The sequence below is a fragment of the Bicyclus anynana genome, chromosome 24, assembly GCF_947172395.1.
Source record: "Bicyclus anynana chromosome 24, ilBicAnyn1.1, whole genome shotgun sequence".
In the NCBI taxonomy this organism is placed as follows: Eukaryota; Metazoa; Arthropoda; class Insecta; order Lepidoptera; family Nymphalidae; genus Bicyclus; species Bicyclus anynana.
In genome coordinates, this window is record NC_069106.1 from 10,798,864 (window position 1) to 10,815,476 (window position 16,613).

The 16,613-nt window shown below is 38.9% G+C and overlaps 1 protein-coding gene across 1 annotated transcript; it reads right to left on the reverse strand.

Moving 5' to 3' along the window:
• Positions 1–376: 376 nt before the first annotated feature.
• LOC112052422 (cytochrome P450 4V2-like) lies at positions 377–15,966 on the reverse strand. The gene is made up of 10 exons (XM_052889033.1): positions 14,957–15,966; positions 13,745–13,834; positions 13,060–13,170; positions 11,939–12,124; positions 6,531–6,727; positions 5,496–5,565; positions 4,753–4,945; positions 4,024–4,175; positions 1,957–2,136; positions 377–1,334 (listed from the first exon to the last, which is right to left on the reverse strand). The coding sequence occupies exons 1-10, from the start codon at positions 15,093–15,095 to the stop codon at positions 1,177–1,179; spliced, it is 1,476 nt and encodes a 491-aa protein (XP_052744993.1). The 5' UTR covers positions 15,096–15,966; the 3' UTR covers positions 377–1,176.
• Positions 15,967–16,613: the final 647 nt, after the last annotated feature.

Genomic DNA, 16,613 nt, shown 5'->3' on the forward strand with positions numbered 1-16,613 from the left:
ACCATAAAGTATTTAGTTAGAATCTTATATAGATATTGTGATACTTGCTTTTCTCTTTTCAGTTCATTACGCTTAACGTTCAGGTTTTTTGTTTTTATAATAATATTTTTTTCGAGTTTTTTAGTTTGTTCAAGACAGAACTTTCATTTCATTTCCTTTGACAAACCTATTTATTTGTATTATAAGTTGAGTTTCTATCGAGTCTAAATGGAACAACAAAGTATATTTTCGGTGTACTTAACATTAGGTAGGTCCGGCACCGCAGACTCAGTTCCTAATATATCAGTTCATATCCCAAAGTACAGGGTTACCGGTTAATGTTAATATGCTTTTAAATAAAACAAATTCATAATTATATTATAATAGTTTCCTTGTTTATTGTAGAACAAAACACACATACCTAAATAATTATTTTACAGATAAAGTGATTTATTTGGACAATTCTCATAATACCCAGGTCCTTAATCATAAACCCGTTGTTATTTAATTTTAATCAGTTCTTGTTTGATAAATAAAACTTGCCTCATCATCGTCAGCCACTATATATCCACTGCTGGACATAGGCCTATTTTAAGCAGCGCCAGCCCTATCTTTGGCTTTTTCCTCCTCACACTTCGCTCAAGGACCTTACGACTCCAACGACCATTAGTCGTTCGACAGACATGACCAGCGCACTGCCTCTTCAATGTACTAGCTCTGAGAGCTACATCTGTTACTTTCGTTCGTTATCGAATCACTTCGTTGCGGATTGTATCCCTCAAAGAGATAAGCATAGCTCTCTCCATAGCACGCTGAGTGACTTGGAGTTTGTGGACTAGCCTCGCTGTCAGTGTCCATTTTTCGGCATCGTAAGTTCAGACAGGTAAAATTCACTGGTCTTTTTATCCTCGATCCATTTACTGGGGGGTTGACCAGCACCGTGCTTTCCGGTGCGGGGTCGCCATTCCAGAATCTTGGGACCCGAACGTCCATCGGCTCTTCGAACTACATTGCCTGTCCATTGCCACTTCTGCTTCGCGACTCGCTATGTCAGTCACTGACACAGCTCATTTCTGATTCGATCAAGCATTGATGAATTTATTACTGAGTTGAATAAGAATTTATTATTATTTTGTTATATTTTGGTACATATTTTATCACGGTTTGTATATTACGGATACATTGAACGGCAGCGCATTACATTTTTCTCCGCTCTATGGTGACGTAGTGTCCCGAGACCGGCTTCAGCATGACGTCGATCTTGGCGACGAGTTTGGTGTGGTCTCCGGACACTCTGTAGTGTCGGAACACATGCGCTAGGGTCGTTTTCATTGACATGTAGGCGTAAGACTTTCCTGCGAACAGATTTGGTAATCTATACTTATAATAAATCTGTAAAGAGGTCAATTCTGTACATGAAATATATTTCCAACATAGGTGGTTTGTGATCGATACTGATGCTAAAAATGCAATCTGTAAAATTGTTGTCTGTCTGTATGTTCGTTATAGAAACAAAAACTACTCGACCGATTTTAACGAAACTTAGTACAATTATTCTTCATACTCCTGGGCAGGTTTTAGTATACTATTCATCACGCTACGATCAATAGGAGCAGAGCAGTGAAGGGAAATGTTGAGATAACGGGAGAAGTTACTCCATTTTTGCAGCGATACTACTGTAAGGGCTGGATTAAAGAGGTCTAAGGGCGGACGAAGTCGCAGGCGTGCGCTAGTAAATAAATATATTTACACAATACACGCATCACTACGTAACCACAAGAAAAACTCAATTAAACTTCAATCGGCCCAGCCGGGGATCGAACTCCGTCTTGTAAATCCACCGCGCATACCACTGCGCCGCGGAGGCCGTAAAACCTACGCCCACCAAATCGAAGGCCATATCTGACCTATCATACGAATAAATAAATGAGACGATATATAATAACATTACTTGATTATTATAAATCTTTCAGTTACCTATACAAATCCTTCTTCCCATATTGAAGCCAGCGAACGCGGTGGGGCACTCAGGTAATGTCGCGGGGTCGAGCCAACGCTCCGGCTTGAACTCCTCAGCGTCCGGACCCCACATGGGGTGTCTGTGGACCCCATACACAAACATGAAACACGTCCGCCCTCTCGTTAGAGTGTAGTTTCCTGTAACATAACACGATAACAGTTATTACAAAACTTAGTAAGATTGACTACTTCTCTGACGTAGTTGGTAGTGTTGTGGTTCTCAACAAAGAGGTCCAAAGTTCCACTCCCAGCTCGGGCTAATTTAGAATTTTATAATTTCTAAAGTAGCTCAGATCTGGTCTGATAGTATGCACCACCCCGCCGGCAAGTGATTTAGCGTTCCGGTACGATGCCACGTAGAAGCCCGCTTCCATCTTAGACTGCATCGTCACTTAACATCAGCGGGCCTATTATGTATCTCGGTGTGCCATTGAAATAATGAGTCACTACATCGTTTATCATCGTATTTTCGTTTTTGTGATCATCTAAAATAGTCATTTCAACCTTAGTAACCTTAACTGCATCACTTTACAATAAGTGGTACCGTTTCTTCGAACATCTAACATGATTATTTCAACGAAATTACATAAATTCCAGTTTTTTGTTTAAAATAACGTTACTACCACTAATATACTAACGTTACTTTACCTAAGATGACAATAATTTTGTAATTTCGTTCAAACACGTTAGATGATTGCAGAAAACGAAAATACGATGAAAAACGATGCAGTGACTGATTACTTGAATGGTACACCGAGTTACATAATAACCCTGCTGGTGAGATCGCACGAGGGCTGAAATAAAATTTGAGGGTCTCAAACAGAAAAGTAATATTTAATATTGGATAGAAGCAGGCGTTACTTTGCGGAAGTTCATCATGATTATATAATGATTTATTTATTTTGCTATCATCCGCGAAAATTCGGCGAACCGGAGCATCCTCAGGAGATGTTGACTCTACAACGTTGACTTTGCAATTGCACGTTGTAGAGTCAACATCTCCTGAGGATGCTCCGGTTTCGGGGTGAAACGTACGTAGAGAGTATTTTGTCGGACCTGGGTGACGTTGTCGCATGGGTTCGCCGAATTTTCGCGGATGATAGCAAAATAAATAAATCATTATATAATATTTAATAGTTTAGAACTTTCTGTGACAGATCACGGCGAGATCGTTCAAAGCTGATAAAATGATATGCCGCGCCGTTGTGTTTTTTATGTTTGTCATATTTTTTAAATTCCTCCATTCCTACCATACTTCAACCTGAAGTCGAGAAAGCTATTGATACTCAAAGTGTTGATAAAAGCTCGGGTCCCGATGGCATAAGCAACGAAATCTTAAGACATAGTAAGGAAATCTTAAATCCTGTTCTTACAGTTATGTTTAACAATATCGTAAATACCGAAATAATCCCCCAGCAATGGACAGAATCCAGCATTATCGTGTTATATAAAAAGGGATAAACACGATATCGGAAACTATCGTCCTACCAGTCTAATGTCCAACATCTACAAAATTTTCGCTAAAATAATTTTAAAACGAATAGAAAAGACATTAGTTTACCACCAACCCATATATAGATAAATCTCAGTTAAGTAGCTCTACGGTAAAGGGTCTCAACACCTGAAGGTCGTGGAATAGATTGACTTGTCGGACCCACCCCTAACACAGCATTTCCGATTAATTGAAAGACTGGACCGGGCATATTAGGCATATAACACTAGTTACTGCCGTGATACTGCCGTGCCGAGCCGTTGATAGCTCAGTGGATATGACCTTTGCCTCCGATTCCGAAGGGTGTTGGTTCGGCTAGGACATAGTGCATAATTATATATAGAGGTAAAATTTGCGTTGTAAGGGGTAGGTAATCTCTGGATCTAAACCGATTTTGAAAATTACACCAGTACACAGCCACGTTATTTGTGAGTGTCATAGACTACATTTTATCCCTGTATTCCCACGGGAAATGGAGCTATGCAGGTGAAACCGCGGGGTTGTAATAGTGATTATAGAAAACTGAGTCATACGTAGCTTGACATCTCTGTCAAGGCGTCTCGCTGTGACGGGCACGATGGGGTAGATCCGCATGGTCTCCTTCAGCACAGCCTCCAGGTACACCAGCTGGGACAGGTCCTGCTTCGTCACATCCCTGTCCTCTTCTCCGAACACGCTGTTCAGTCTTTAGTAACAAAAATATTATTTAAAAGTTACCTACTTGTTTTTTTTTTTTTAGTCCGGGTCTCTGGTTTTTTTTAATTTTTTCCAAGTTATCTTTTGACTACAATCTCACCTGATGGTAAGTGATGATGCAATCTAAGATGGAAGCGGACTAACTTGTTAGGAGTTGGATGAAAATCCACATTCCTTTCGGTTTTTACACGACATCATACCAACGCTACGCAGTACGTCTTTGCCAGCAATGACGCCTCTGTGGTACAGTGATTTACAAAACGGAGGTCGTGGGTTCGATCCACGGCTGGGCCGATTGAGGTTTTCTTAATCGGTCTGACTGGTGGGAGGCTTTGACCGTGGCTTACCATCTCACCGGCAAAAGATGTGCCGCCAAGCGATTTAGTGTTCAGTTACGATAGAAACCGAAAGGGGTGTGGATTTTCATCCTCCTCCTAACAAGTTAGCTCGCTTTCATCTTAGATTGCATCATCACTTACCATCAGATGAGATTGCAGTTAAGGGCTAATTTGTAAAGAATAAAAAAGGTCTTGGAGGCAATCGTATCGAGTTTCATCTTCACTTACTCTTCGAAAATCTTCTCTTGTACTTGAGGGTAGGACCCGATCATCAGCATGGTGTACATGAGCACGCTGGCGGAGGTGTCGTGACCACCTACTATCATTGTGTCCACGTGTTCTCTGATCTCCCGGTTGTTGAAGGCACCCTTCTCTATTGCCAGTTCCAGAAGGAGATCCATAAAAGGCTTGAATTTTAGACCTAAAAAGCATGAGAAAGAAGATGATAAAAATAAATTCCGAGGTCTATGGAAAAATCAAAACAAATGGGCATTGAATATCATTCGTCAAAAATGTTTCGCTTGTTAATAAGACCGACATATAATGTTTATCTGTACTAATATTATAAAGCTGAAGAGTTTGTTTGTTTGTTTGATTGAATGCGCTAATCTCAGGAACTACTGATCCGATTTGAAAAATTTTTTCTTTGTTAGATAACCCATTTATCGAGGAAGGCTACAGGCGTATTATCTCTGTATTCCTACGGGAACGGGAACCACGCGGGTAAACCCGCGCGGCGTCAGCTAGTAATAGCAATAATAGCAAGAACCTAAGCAAGAAGGTTTCTTGCCTAGATTGTCTTACCAAAGTTTTCTAAGTTCTCCTCTTTAAAGAATCCTGACTTGTTAAAACGAGAACGGAGAAAGCATTAATCAACACGAGGACATTTTGTTTTTTGGAATCGACGGTAACTACAATTATTATTATATTAGGTACCAATATCCATGTCAATATGTTGTTATAATAAATACCTTTTGTCTTCTGTTCAACATCCTTGCAATCTCTGTTTCTCAAATAGTCTGTTTTTCTCTTTTGTAAGACCTGTTCGTTTAATAAAAAAAATAATGAATAAGTTACGACTTCCGAATGATAATAACAATGGAGTGTCTTATTCTATTAACTCACAAGTATTTTATTTAGATAAGTTTGTGAGAGCCGTGATAGCCCAGTGGATATGACCTCTGCCTCCGATTCCGGAGGGTGTGGGTCCCAATCCGGTCCGGGACATGCACCTCCAACTTTTCAGTTGTGTGCATTTTAAGAAATTAAATATCACGAGTCTCAAACGGTGAAGGAAAACATCGTGAGGAAACCTGCCTACCAGAGAATTTCTTAATTCTCTGCGTGTGTGAAGTCTGCCAATCCGCATTGGGCCAGCGCGGTGGACTATTGGCCTAACCCCTCTCATTCTGAGAGGAGACTCGAGCTCAGCAGTGAGCCGTATATGAGTTGATAACGATAACGTTGATAACGGTTTGTTAAGGACAAATATAAAAAGAAATGTCAAAAAACTAACTTAAAAGCAAAAAAATACATCATTTAATATTATTATGGTCTATCTGATCATAAGTTTAATGGCAGTGCTAACGCCTAACCCGGTGCAAGCCATTTCAAGCCATTTTTCACACAGTGTCCTTTTATGTGGTTCTTTCAGAAACGGCTTTGAAATAAATCACAAATTACAAATACGCCGATACATACATATTTTTGACAACGTCTTATAATTCGATGGAGTCGGCTGCACACTCGAAAAAAGATGACGTCATGCGTCGTTCCCTCGCTCTAGGGTTGCCAACTTTTATTACAAGAAATAAAGTATATTCAGGTGTATGAAGATTATTAAACAGTATTTTAGAAAAACGAACATTTTCTTTTGAAAAATGCAACCATTCCATCAGTGTTTTCTTATGACGTTGTCACGTTCAACTATCGTCAGTAAACCATATTTGCAGACAACCATTTTTTTTTTAAATTTTAGTAATCAAATTAAAAATACAACTACGTACAGTGTTAGACATGTTGTGCAAGATCTTCAGACACTGGTCCTGTTTCGTCCGCAAGCCAGACCAGCTGTAGAGCCAGTGGCTGTGCAGCCAGAACCTCTGGAACCTGTCCACCAGGATGTTGAACATCTGTTCCGCTGCATTCACATACTCGCTGTTCAGCACGCTCTTGTCTGTGAAGTCCACCCCCAGTGCAGTTACTGAAATTAAATTCATATATTTAACTTCATCACCTGAAAGTTCGTCGGAAAGAATCATCCCAGTTTACATGTACCGTCAAACGTCCGCGGGACCTAAAGTTCCCAAAGTTCAATACATATACATAAAATTGATGACGTGTATGTCTGTGATTTCAAAACAACTGTTTTAAATACTAAACGATCGTTTAGTATCTAAAACTAGGAAACTTTTTAAAAGTATTAAATCGGTTAAGTAGATCCAGAGATTACACACTACAATACAACGAACTCTTTATAATATTAGTATAGACTAGCGGACGCCCGCGACTTCGTCCGCCCTTAGACCTCTTTAATCCAGCCCTTACAGTAGTATCGCTGTAAGAATGTAGTAACTTCTCCCGTTTGCCTAACATTTCTCTTCACTGCTCTGCTCCTATTGATCGCAGCGTTATGAAAAGTACATTATAACCTGCCCAGGAGTATGAAGAATAATTGTACCAAGTTTCGTTAAAATCCGTCGAGTAGTTTTTGTTTCTATAACGAACATACAAACAAAAGTTTTACTGATTGCATTTTTGGCATCAGCATCGATCACTAATCATCACCCCTGATAGTTATTTTGGAAATATATTTCATGTACAGAATTGACCTCTCTACAGATTCATTATAAGGTATAGATAGATTATTCTACAAAATACATATTCAAATTAAACCTAACCATGATACAACACAAACCACAGTTGAATGGTATCAGTTTGCGCTCGGCGCTCGTTGAGTGTGTCCGCGCACTTGCTATAGCTGTTCTGTTAACAAGTAACTCGGTGACTAGTGTTGCGACATGCTATTATTGATAATATATCGATCTTCGCAAACATTACACAATGGATAGGTTTCTAACTCGATCCTCATCCACCAGCAGCCTCAGCTCTAAGAGGCCTGCTGACGAAAATCCCGAGGGTTGGCGAACTCCAAAAAGGTACGCAAGTACCAAATCTTCCAAGTACGACGATGCTCGTAATTTTTCTACGAACAATCAATTTCAAGATCTACCCGTGGAAGGAGAAAATGTAAACAGCAAGTACTTCATGGACGCCACAACAAAAGTAAAAAAATCTGGACACATCCCACCTATAATTGTAGACGTGAAAAATAAAACTCACGAGGATATAAAAACTACTGTCAGTAAGTACACGAAACAGTTCCACCTCCATTATAGGAGTGGTAACAAAGTTGCCGTTATCTGCTACTCTCCAGAAGCTCACCAAGCTGTGAAAGAAGGACTTCGATCAGACAAGGTACTGTTTATCACGTATACCCGAAAGGATGAAAAAATTCCGAAGATAGTCATCAAAGGTTTGCCTTCCTTTACTGAAAATGATTTACCGGGCGAACTGGAAAAGCTTGGCTTTAAGGCATCAGTCACAAAATTAAAATTAAAGAGTGATGTGCCTTGTCCTCCGTTTCTAATTCAGCTGGCTGAAGGTACAGATATACAGAAATTTCGCCAAATCAAATATCTGCTTAATTGTGTTGTCACTATCGAGAAATACAAACCAAGACGCACAATTGGGACTCAATGCTTTAGATGTCAAGGTTTTGGCCATTCTTCCAAAAATTGTAACATGCCACCTCGATGTGTTAAATGTCCTGAAATGCACCCTACTTCAGAATGCTCTAAGACGGATCGGAAAGAAGTTGCTCACTGTTGTAACTGTAATCAACAACACCCTGCAAATTACAGTAAATGCAAGGCCAGATTAGAGTACATGGAACGGATCCAGACTCATGCTCGTAAGCCACCTCCTCTTATACACATTCCAAAACCTATTTCACAAACTAGGTCTTGGGCTAACGTAGTCGCATCAACAAAACCTGACGGAGGAGCCTCGGAAAGGGAGATACCACCAAAACAAATTGATCCGGAAAATGTTCAAACAACCTCTGCGGATGCTGCCACTAAAGAGATGTTCGAAATTCTGTTAATTTTACGCAAACTCAAAACGCAATTTATATCATGCACATCTCCATTAGAGAAAATAATGCTTGTATTCACTCATTTTAGTCATTATGTATAATAAAAAAGGAATTCGTCTACTTTCATGGAACGCTGATGGCATACGCGGTAAAATACATGAATTATTAGACTTTGCAGTGTATTCCGTATCTGCTGATATATTATTTATTAGTGAAACTAAAATCACATCCAACACTTCTCTTAAAACTCCGGGATTTACCTGTTATCGCCAAGATAAGCATCACACTGGTCGTGGACAAGGAGTTGCTATATTGGTTAAAAGTAACATAAGTCATTCTTGTATTACCATTCCTATCACAAGAAATATAGAGGCTATTGGCATTACCGTCAAAGTCTCTGGTGTTGAACATATATTAGTGTCTGCCTACCAGTCCCCCAACTTACCCCTTTTGGACTATGACCTCGACATCTTATTAAACCTAGGTACCCATGTGCTTATTGCGGGTGATTTTAATGCAAATCACGCGTATTGGCGAAGTAGTTACATTAACACCCGTGGTAGGGTTCTATTCAAACATATGCTACGCCATGACTACACTATCCTTTACTCTGACATTCCCACGCAAGTAAATTACTCAACTGAATATAAACCCACTAAACCTGATCTAGTATTAGCTCATAATATCCTAAACATCAGTGATGTCCAAGCGACGGTAGCTCTGTCATCTAACCATTACCCAATTTGGTGCAGCGTTGGCGGTACAGTACATTGTACTGATAATAATACTTGTTTTTATAGGTACTCTAAGGCCAATTGGGGGTTATATCGTAGACATTTGGATGAAAATATTACTCTTTCCTCTAAGTCATTCAACTCCATTAGTGAAATAAATTTTGCTGTAGACCATCTAAATAAAACTATTATTAGTGCGAGAAACTTAGCTATTCCCATTGGTACATTCAGGAGTGATAATAAGGTAAAATTGCCTTCACGTGCTAGACAACTGATTAAATACAAAAATTACTTACGTCGGGTTGATAATGGCTTACCTAGTGGCGCTCTGAAGAAATTCGTTCGTAGTTTAGTAAACCATATATGTGATTTAATTACTAAGTTCAACCAAGCATATGGTGATGATTACTGGAACAACAGACTTGCCAAAATCGAAAATCCAAGAACTGATGTTTGGCGTGTATCCAGATCTTTAAAATCAAAAAACACTATGATTCCCCCTCTTAAACTCCCGGATGACACGGTGACAACCAACACATCTGATCAGTGTGATGCACTTGCAACAGCTTTTCTACATAATATGAAACTCACATATAACTGGCCAAGTCCTACCCTAAATGAAACAATTTCCAATTCTTTTGAAATAATTAATAACTTCAGCGTGTCTAACAAGTTTAAGCTTGTTCGGCCGGTTGAAGTTTGTGCTATCCTCAAAACACTTAAAACCCGCAAGTCCCCAGGTTATGATGATATCGTCAATACACTGATTAAAAATTTTTCTCAGAAGACAATTGTTTACGTTACTAAAATCTTTAATGGGTGTCTTTACTTCTGTTATTTTCCAACTGCTTGGAAAATTGCTAAAGTAGTCCCATTGAAGAAACCGGGCAAAGATGACACTTTACCTTCAAGTTACCGACCGATTAGCCTACTACCTACATTAGGTAAATTATTTGAGAAGGTTATTTATACTCGCTTACGCACAGCATCTGAACACTTGTTAATTGACGAACAGTTCGGTTTTCGTCAATCATATTCAACAGCGCATCAATTAGCTAGGGTCTGTGAGCATATTAGTCGTAATCTCAATGTCAACCAATCCACTGGCATGTTCCTGCTCGATGTTGAAAAAGCATTTGACAGTGTATGGCACGAGGGTTTACTTCACAAATTGGTGGTAAATAATATTCCCATATCATTGGTTAAACTTATTAGGTCATATATCGAAAATCGTAACTTTGCAGTCCATATTGGTACGACTAAGTCTAACTGCCAGAAGATGCCAGCTGGCGTTCCTCAGGGATCCATATTGGGACCTTACTTATTTCTCTTGTACGTCAATGATATGCCCATTCAACCTAGAACAAAACTAGCCTGTTTTGCAGACGATACCGCATCCTACACATCCTCGCAGGATGTTGACTTAATAATTTGCCGTCTACAATTATCTGTTGATCTACTTCACGCTTACTTTTCGAAATGGAAGCTTAAATTAAATGAAGATAAGACTGAAGCCATTTTATTTACACGACATCGTCGTCTACCCCAAAGGACATTAAAAATTGCAGGTCACAGTGTAAAATGGAGTCGCTCAGTCCGATACCTTGGATTAAACATCGACAACAAACTGAACTGGTCAAAGCACATCGCAGATTTACGCGTTAAAGGTGCACAAGCCCTCGGTGCTCTTAGCCCAATTTTAAATCGAAGAAGCAGACTTAGTTCTACTATCAAATTAAAAATTTACAGTGTGCTTATCAGGCCTACGATAACATATGCGTGTCCTATTTGGAGTAGTACATGTCGCACAAATTATAAATTATTACAAATTATTCAAAACAAAGCCTTAAAAATAGCCTACAATACAAAATTTAAAACTAACTTAAAACATTTGCACAACGACATAAATTTTCCGTTCTTATTTGACTTTATAATAAAACTTACTAATAAATTTAACTTAATGAATAAAACTCATAAAAATCCATTAATAAATACACTAAACACATTATCATATCATAAACATTGTCAAAGTGCCATTTATAGATAGATACGGAATGCATTGCCGGTCACATCACTATTGCTCCGTCGCCGACGACTCGCGTATTTTCGTGCCTATTCGCTAGCGCTGTGAGGTTCGACGCTTTCGCCCGGCTTGATACATAAGCATCGTATGTTTCAATAATTATTGCTGTATACCTTCTTTTTTTCTATAATTTTTCTAGTAAAAAGCGGATATATCTCCAAATATACCGCAATAATGTTATTTCATTACGTATTAATTTTTATTACGTTTGTTAAATGTTAAAATTTAAATAGTTATAAGTACATAGACGTTAGCTAAAATAGGTGTAAGTTAGCCTTAGTTAGTACCTAATTCTAGTGTTATGTTAACTGTATGTTATTTGTATATAACATGCTTGTGAATAATATTTCTATATAATAAAGAATTTTGAAAAACAAAACAAACAACAGTTGAATAAGTTAAAGAATTAAATAATGCAGGAATAATGTAATAAATACGTACAGCATATAGTTTCCAGAGCATTATGGCGGGTGTACACCCAGTGGTCAAACGGTCCTTTGCCCACTTCAGCCTCCAGATCTCTGACGAGGCGCCGAGACTGGCCGTTGAACACGCCCAAGAAACCGTCCAGAACTACCTGGCTGAACGCTGGGTTCAGTAGCCTTCGATGCACCTTCCATATCGGTACTAAAATAAATTATTAATAATGAATAACCCATATTCGGCTCACTGCTGAGCTCGAGTCTCCTCTCATAATGAGAGGGGTTAGGCCAATAGTCCACCACGCTGGCCCAATCTTCACACACGCAGAGAATTAAGATAATTCTCTGGTATGTAGGTTTTCTCACGATGTTTTTCCTTCACCGATTGAGACACGTGATATTTTATTTCTTAATATTAATATTTAAATAATGAATACTATATTGATATTTAAATAACGAATACTATTATTTAAATATCATTACATATTAAAACAAAGTCGCTTTCTTTGTCCCTATATCCCTATGTCCCTATATATGCTTGAATCTTTAAAACTACGCTACAGATTTGGATGTGATTAAAGAGGAAGGTTTATAAGTATAACTAGCGACTCGCCCCGGCTTCGCACGGGTGCAATGCTGATACTAAATACATTACAGAAAAACTGTGAACGTTGTATATAAAAATATAACGGCCCGCTCCGGCTTCGCTCGGGTATCACACTAATGTTATAAAGGCGAAAGTTTGTGTGTAAGTGTGTGTGTGTGCATGTTTGTTCCTTTACGCTGCGGCTACTGAAGCGATTTGGCTGAAATTTGGAATGCAATTAGATTTAGCTTTGGATTAACACATCTTTACATCTCGGAAAAATTCATGGTTCCCGTGGAATTTGTGAAAAACTGAATTCCACGCGGACAAAGTCGCGGACGTTCGCTAGTATTATTATAAAAACAAAAACCAGTCGGGTTTTTCTGTAGCATAAGCGTAATGAACTGAAAAGAGAAAACTACATTACGTCATCATGCGAGTTTACCTCGTCTTTTTCAAGAGAGCATTAGTCTGATTTATACGAAATAAATATAAAAACGCATACAAATAAATGTATACATTTTTTTTTAAATAAAGAAATAAAATCTACTTACAGTCACCAGTGACTAGTCCTTCCCCTAGCCACGGTTTGGCGAATTCGTAAAAGTTGTCTTTTTGTAAGCACGTGTTAGCGACGGTCAGATAGTCGTCTGGGTCCGTCACAACTATAAAATGAGAAAATGTAGTCAACTTTAAGTGTCGCCGCACACGCCACACGCGACGGCCACAAACGCCGCCACAAGAAGCAAGATGAGACCACAAAAGTAGCTGAAGCGCGCGACAGCCTCTTGTGGCCGGTGGTCGACACTTGTGGTCATGGCTGCTAGTTTATTAACTCATACATGCAGTATCTCGCACGAAGAAGATTTAATTGCGCTGCTTTTGATAAGAAAACGTCGTCGTAGAAGACGAATCCGTAGGTATATCCACCACTGGCCCAATGCGGATTGGCAGACTTCACATAGGCAGAGAATTGAGAGAATTCTCTGTTATGCAGGTTTCCTCACGATGTTTTCCGTTCACCGTTTGCGACACGTGATTGTTAATTTCTTATATTCAAAGCCCCGGACCGGATTCTAACCCACACCCTCCGGAATCGGAGGTAGGGGCTATCACGGTGGCATATTATAATATGTCCAACTTAAAAAAAATTTAGTGTTCCGTAGTCAATATTGAACACTAAATTATATATATAATATAGATGAATCCATATAATTTATTAAATAAATGATGTCTTACCGTAAATCGTCCGAGGACCTATGGACACTGCTATGGCCCCGCCAGCTTTCAAACTCTCGTAGGATAGTTCCTTCACTGTATTCCATAATTCTGTAAGATACAATACATCAGTAAGTTCTATTTACTTATATATTTACGTGCGTTAGCCCTCATTCACACGAGAGCTTTTTTAACGGACGATAAAAAAGCGTTCAAATAGAACAAATGCATTCCCAAGTTTCACGTCAGCGTTTTAAAAACGCGACCCTTATTTTCTAGCTGTGTTGGAACTTGGATAGTATATTTGAACGCTCGTGCAAAAGGGGGCTAAGTGGCTATAAATAGGCTTACCACTGGACTTGAGTTTGACTTTGAATCCAGAGTCAGGATATTGTTCGTCCCACGCTATTATCAGTAGTAGGTACTACTGTAGTAGCAGTACATTGATAAGATGTTGATGAAGTTACACCTGTGCTTCGGAGAACCCATTTTATTTAAATCATCATCATATCATCATATCAGCCGATGGACGTCCACTGCAGGACATGGGCCTTTTATAGGAACTTCCAAACATCACGATACTGAGGCGCCTGCATCCAGCGAATCCCTGCGACTCGCTTGATGTCGTGAGTCCATCTGGTGGGGGGTCGCCATTCCAGCACTTTGGGACCCCAACGTCCATCGGCTCTTCGAACTATGTGCCCCGTCCATTGCCACTTCAGCTTCGCAACTCGTTGAGCTATGTCGGTGACTTTGGTTCTTCTGCGGATCTCCTCATTTCTGATTCGATCACGTAGAGATATTCCTAACATAGCTCGTTCCTTATTGTTTATTTAAATAAATATACTTAAACAATACACACATCACTAACAGCCAGTATCAAAATCAAAATCAAAATAAAAAATCATTTATTTCAAGTAGGCTCAGTTTACAAGCACTTTTGACACGTCAGTTGATTATTTGTAAAGATTCTACCACCGGTTCGGAAGGCAGGTTCTGCTGAGAAGATACCGGCAAGAAACTCAACAGTTGCTCTTTTAAAATCATACAGTATTATAATTTACAATTGATGACAACATTACAATTTCTTATAGTTTTACTTTCTGTGTGAAGGTGGAAGCTGAGACAAAGGCCTCCAAGCATCTTTCGTTCCTGCGTCAACGTTAGGCATTCATTCTTGTGAGTTTGTGACAAGTTCCAATGACACTGTTATTTGCGCAGCAATATACTTACTTATACTGTCTCCAATGAGTAGATGAGCGTGCCCTATCAGAGGCAGGTAGCCAGGATACGCCGGTGGTTCATCTTTGTTGGTGATCACCCACCACGCAGTGCAACACAAAGCAACTAGCGGAAGTATCACTATCCACATCGTTAGTTACTACACCTACATACAAATAATAATATATTTTTAGCAAACTACTCAGAAAAATGACAACTTAATTAACAAATCTAACTGTAACCTAAATAAGACCCTAGAATAGCAGAGAATGACCTTGAGTGAAGTCACGCACTTGTGAACGTTGTGTGTAGGGTTAAAGGGCCCTTTGACTATTAACAAATACTCCCCTTTTCCACTCAAGTCACTCCCCTAGCCTATCTCAAGCAACCCATAAAGAACCACACAACAAGAAATGTAGACGGCTCGAACGCCACGAGCACACTGAAGACGACCGTACGGCGAGCGCCTTATATCGCAAGTCGTTTCTTCTTTTTCACAACTTGACAGACGTATCAACGAGTCATAAAAAGAGAATGTTAAAAAAGTTTTGTCATGTGGACATTAACCCTAAACGCAGGATATATCATACAGCACACAAGTGTGTGCGCAAGCACAGGTGCACTCTCTATTTCCTTATTCTCATAGTCCGATGGGACGGCAGACACGACCGGTGACACTACCTTGAAAAAGGATTGCATTCAGTTTGTTTTACAATAACTTAATTGTTTGAGATTCGAAAATTTCGATTCAATATTTTCTTGTTGCTCTTTGCACGCTCTACTATTAAAATTGAATGATTAAAATTCAGCTTTGTTTTTACGGTTCATTTGAATTTCTAAGCTGTTTTCCCTACATTATGACTGTAGTGACAGAGTTCAAAGTATTAAAAAAACTTACTTATAGCGGCTGAAACAAAAGACACATAGAACAGTCACCAATGTTAAACCGACTACTGATTACAAGCTCGTAGATATGTATTTAACGAGCCACGTGACCGAGGTTCACAAAATACCAAGGTATACAAGTTGTTCAATAGTACAGTCAATGAAGACAAACATCAGCTATAACCTCCAGATTTACTTCCATAGGATTAACTTCCATACATTTAGATGAAAATTTGGGATTTATTTTTATTTTTTGACACAGAATATTTGCCATATCTTTTAAAATATGACCAATATTCACATTCTCCTCCAACTAGTCGGGAAATACAGTGTTAGGAGTGGATACGACAATAGGCCAACGGGGTGAGGATTGAACCACACCCCCCTCGGTGATGAGTCCAACCGCTTTATCGTTGAGCTATTGAGGCTTTTTATTTTTTTTTGATTGAGTATATTTTACCCTCTACTTCAAAAGTGACATATGAGCGTCTTGCGTTTTTTTCTTTTTATGTGTTACTGTGTTATGAGTCTACTCCTTTTTGTTAAAAATGTAAAGAAAGCAGATTTAAACATTCTGAAATAAATGAAAACATTTATATGCATTATATTATATATACAAATAAATGTTTTTATTATTTATATATATCGTACCATTAAACTCATTGATAAAAATGTCGACAGAACCGCTGACCTGACCTTGGTCATCAGCTCTGTCATTTATAATATATAGGTACGCTATGCTGAACCTCACTAATCGCTTACACAATAGATTACTCTTAATTTT

Coding starts and splice junctions, on each gene's coding strand:
- LOC112052422 (XM_052889033.1), bottom strand. CDS start 15,095: ATGTGGATAGTGATACTTCCGCTAGTTGCTTTGTGTTGCACTGCGTGG. Junction 4,176..4,752: donor CAAGAGAAGATTTTCGAAGA/GTAAGTGAAGAT, acceptor TTGTTACTAAAG/ACTGAACAGCGTGTTCGGAG. Junction 1,335..1,956: donor GGGAAGAAGGATTTGTATAG/GTAACTGAAAGA, acceptor ATCTGTTCGCAG/GAAAGTCTTACGCCTACATG.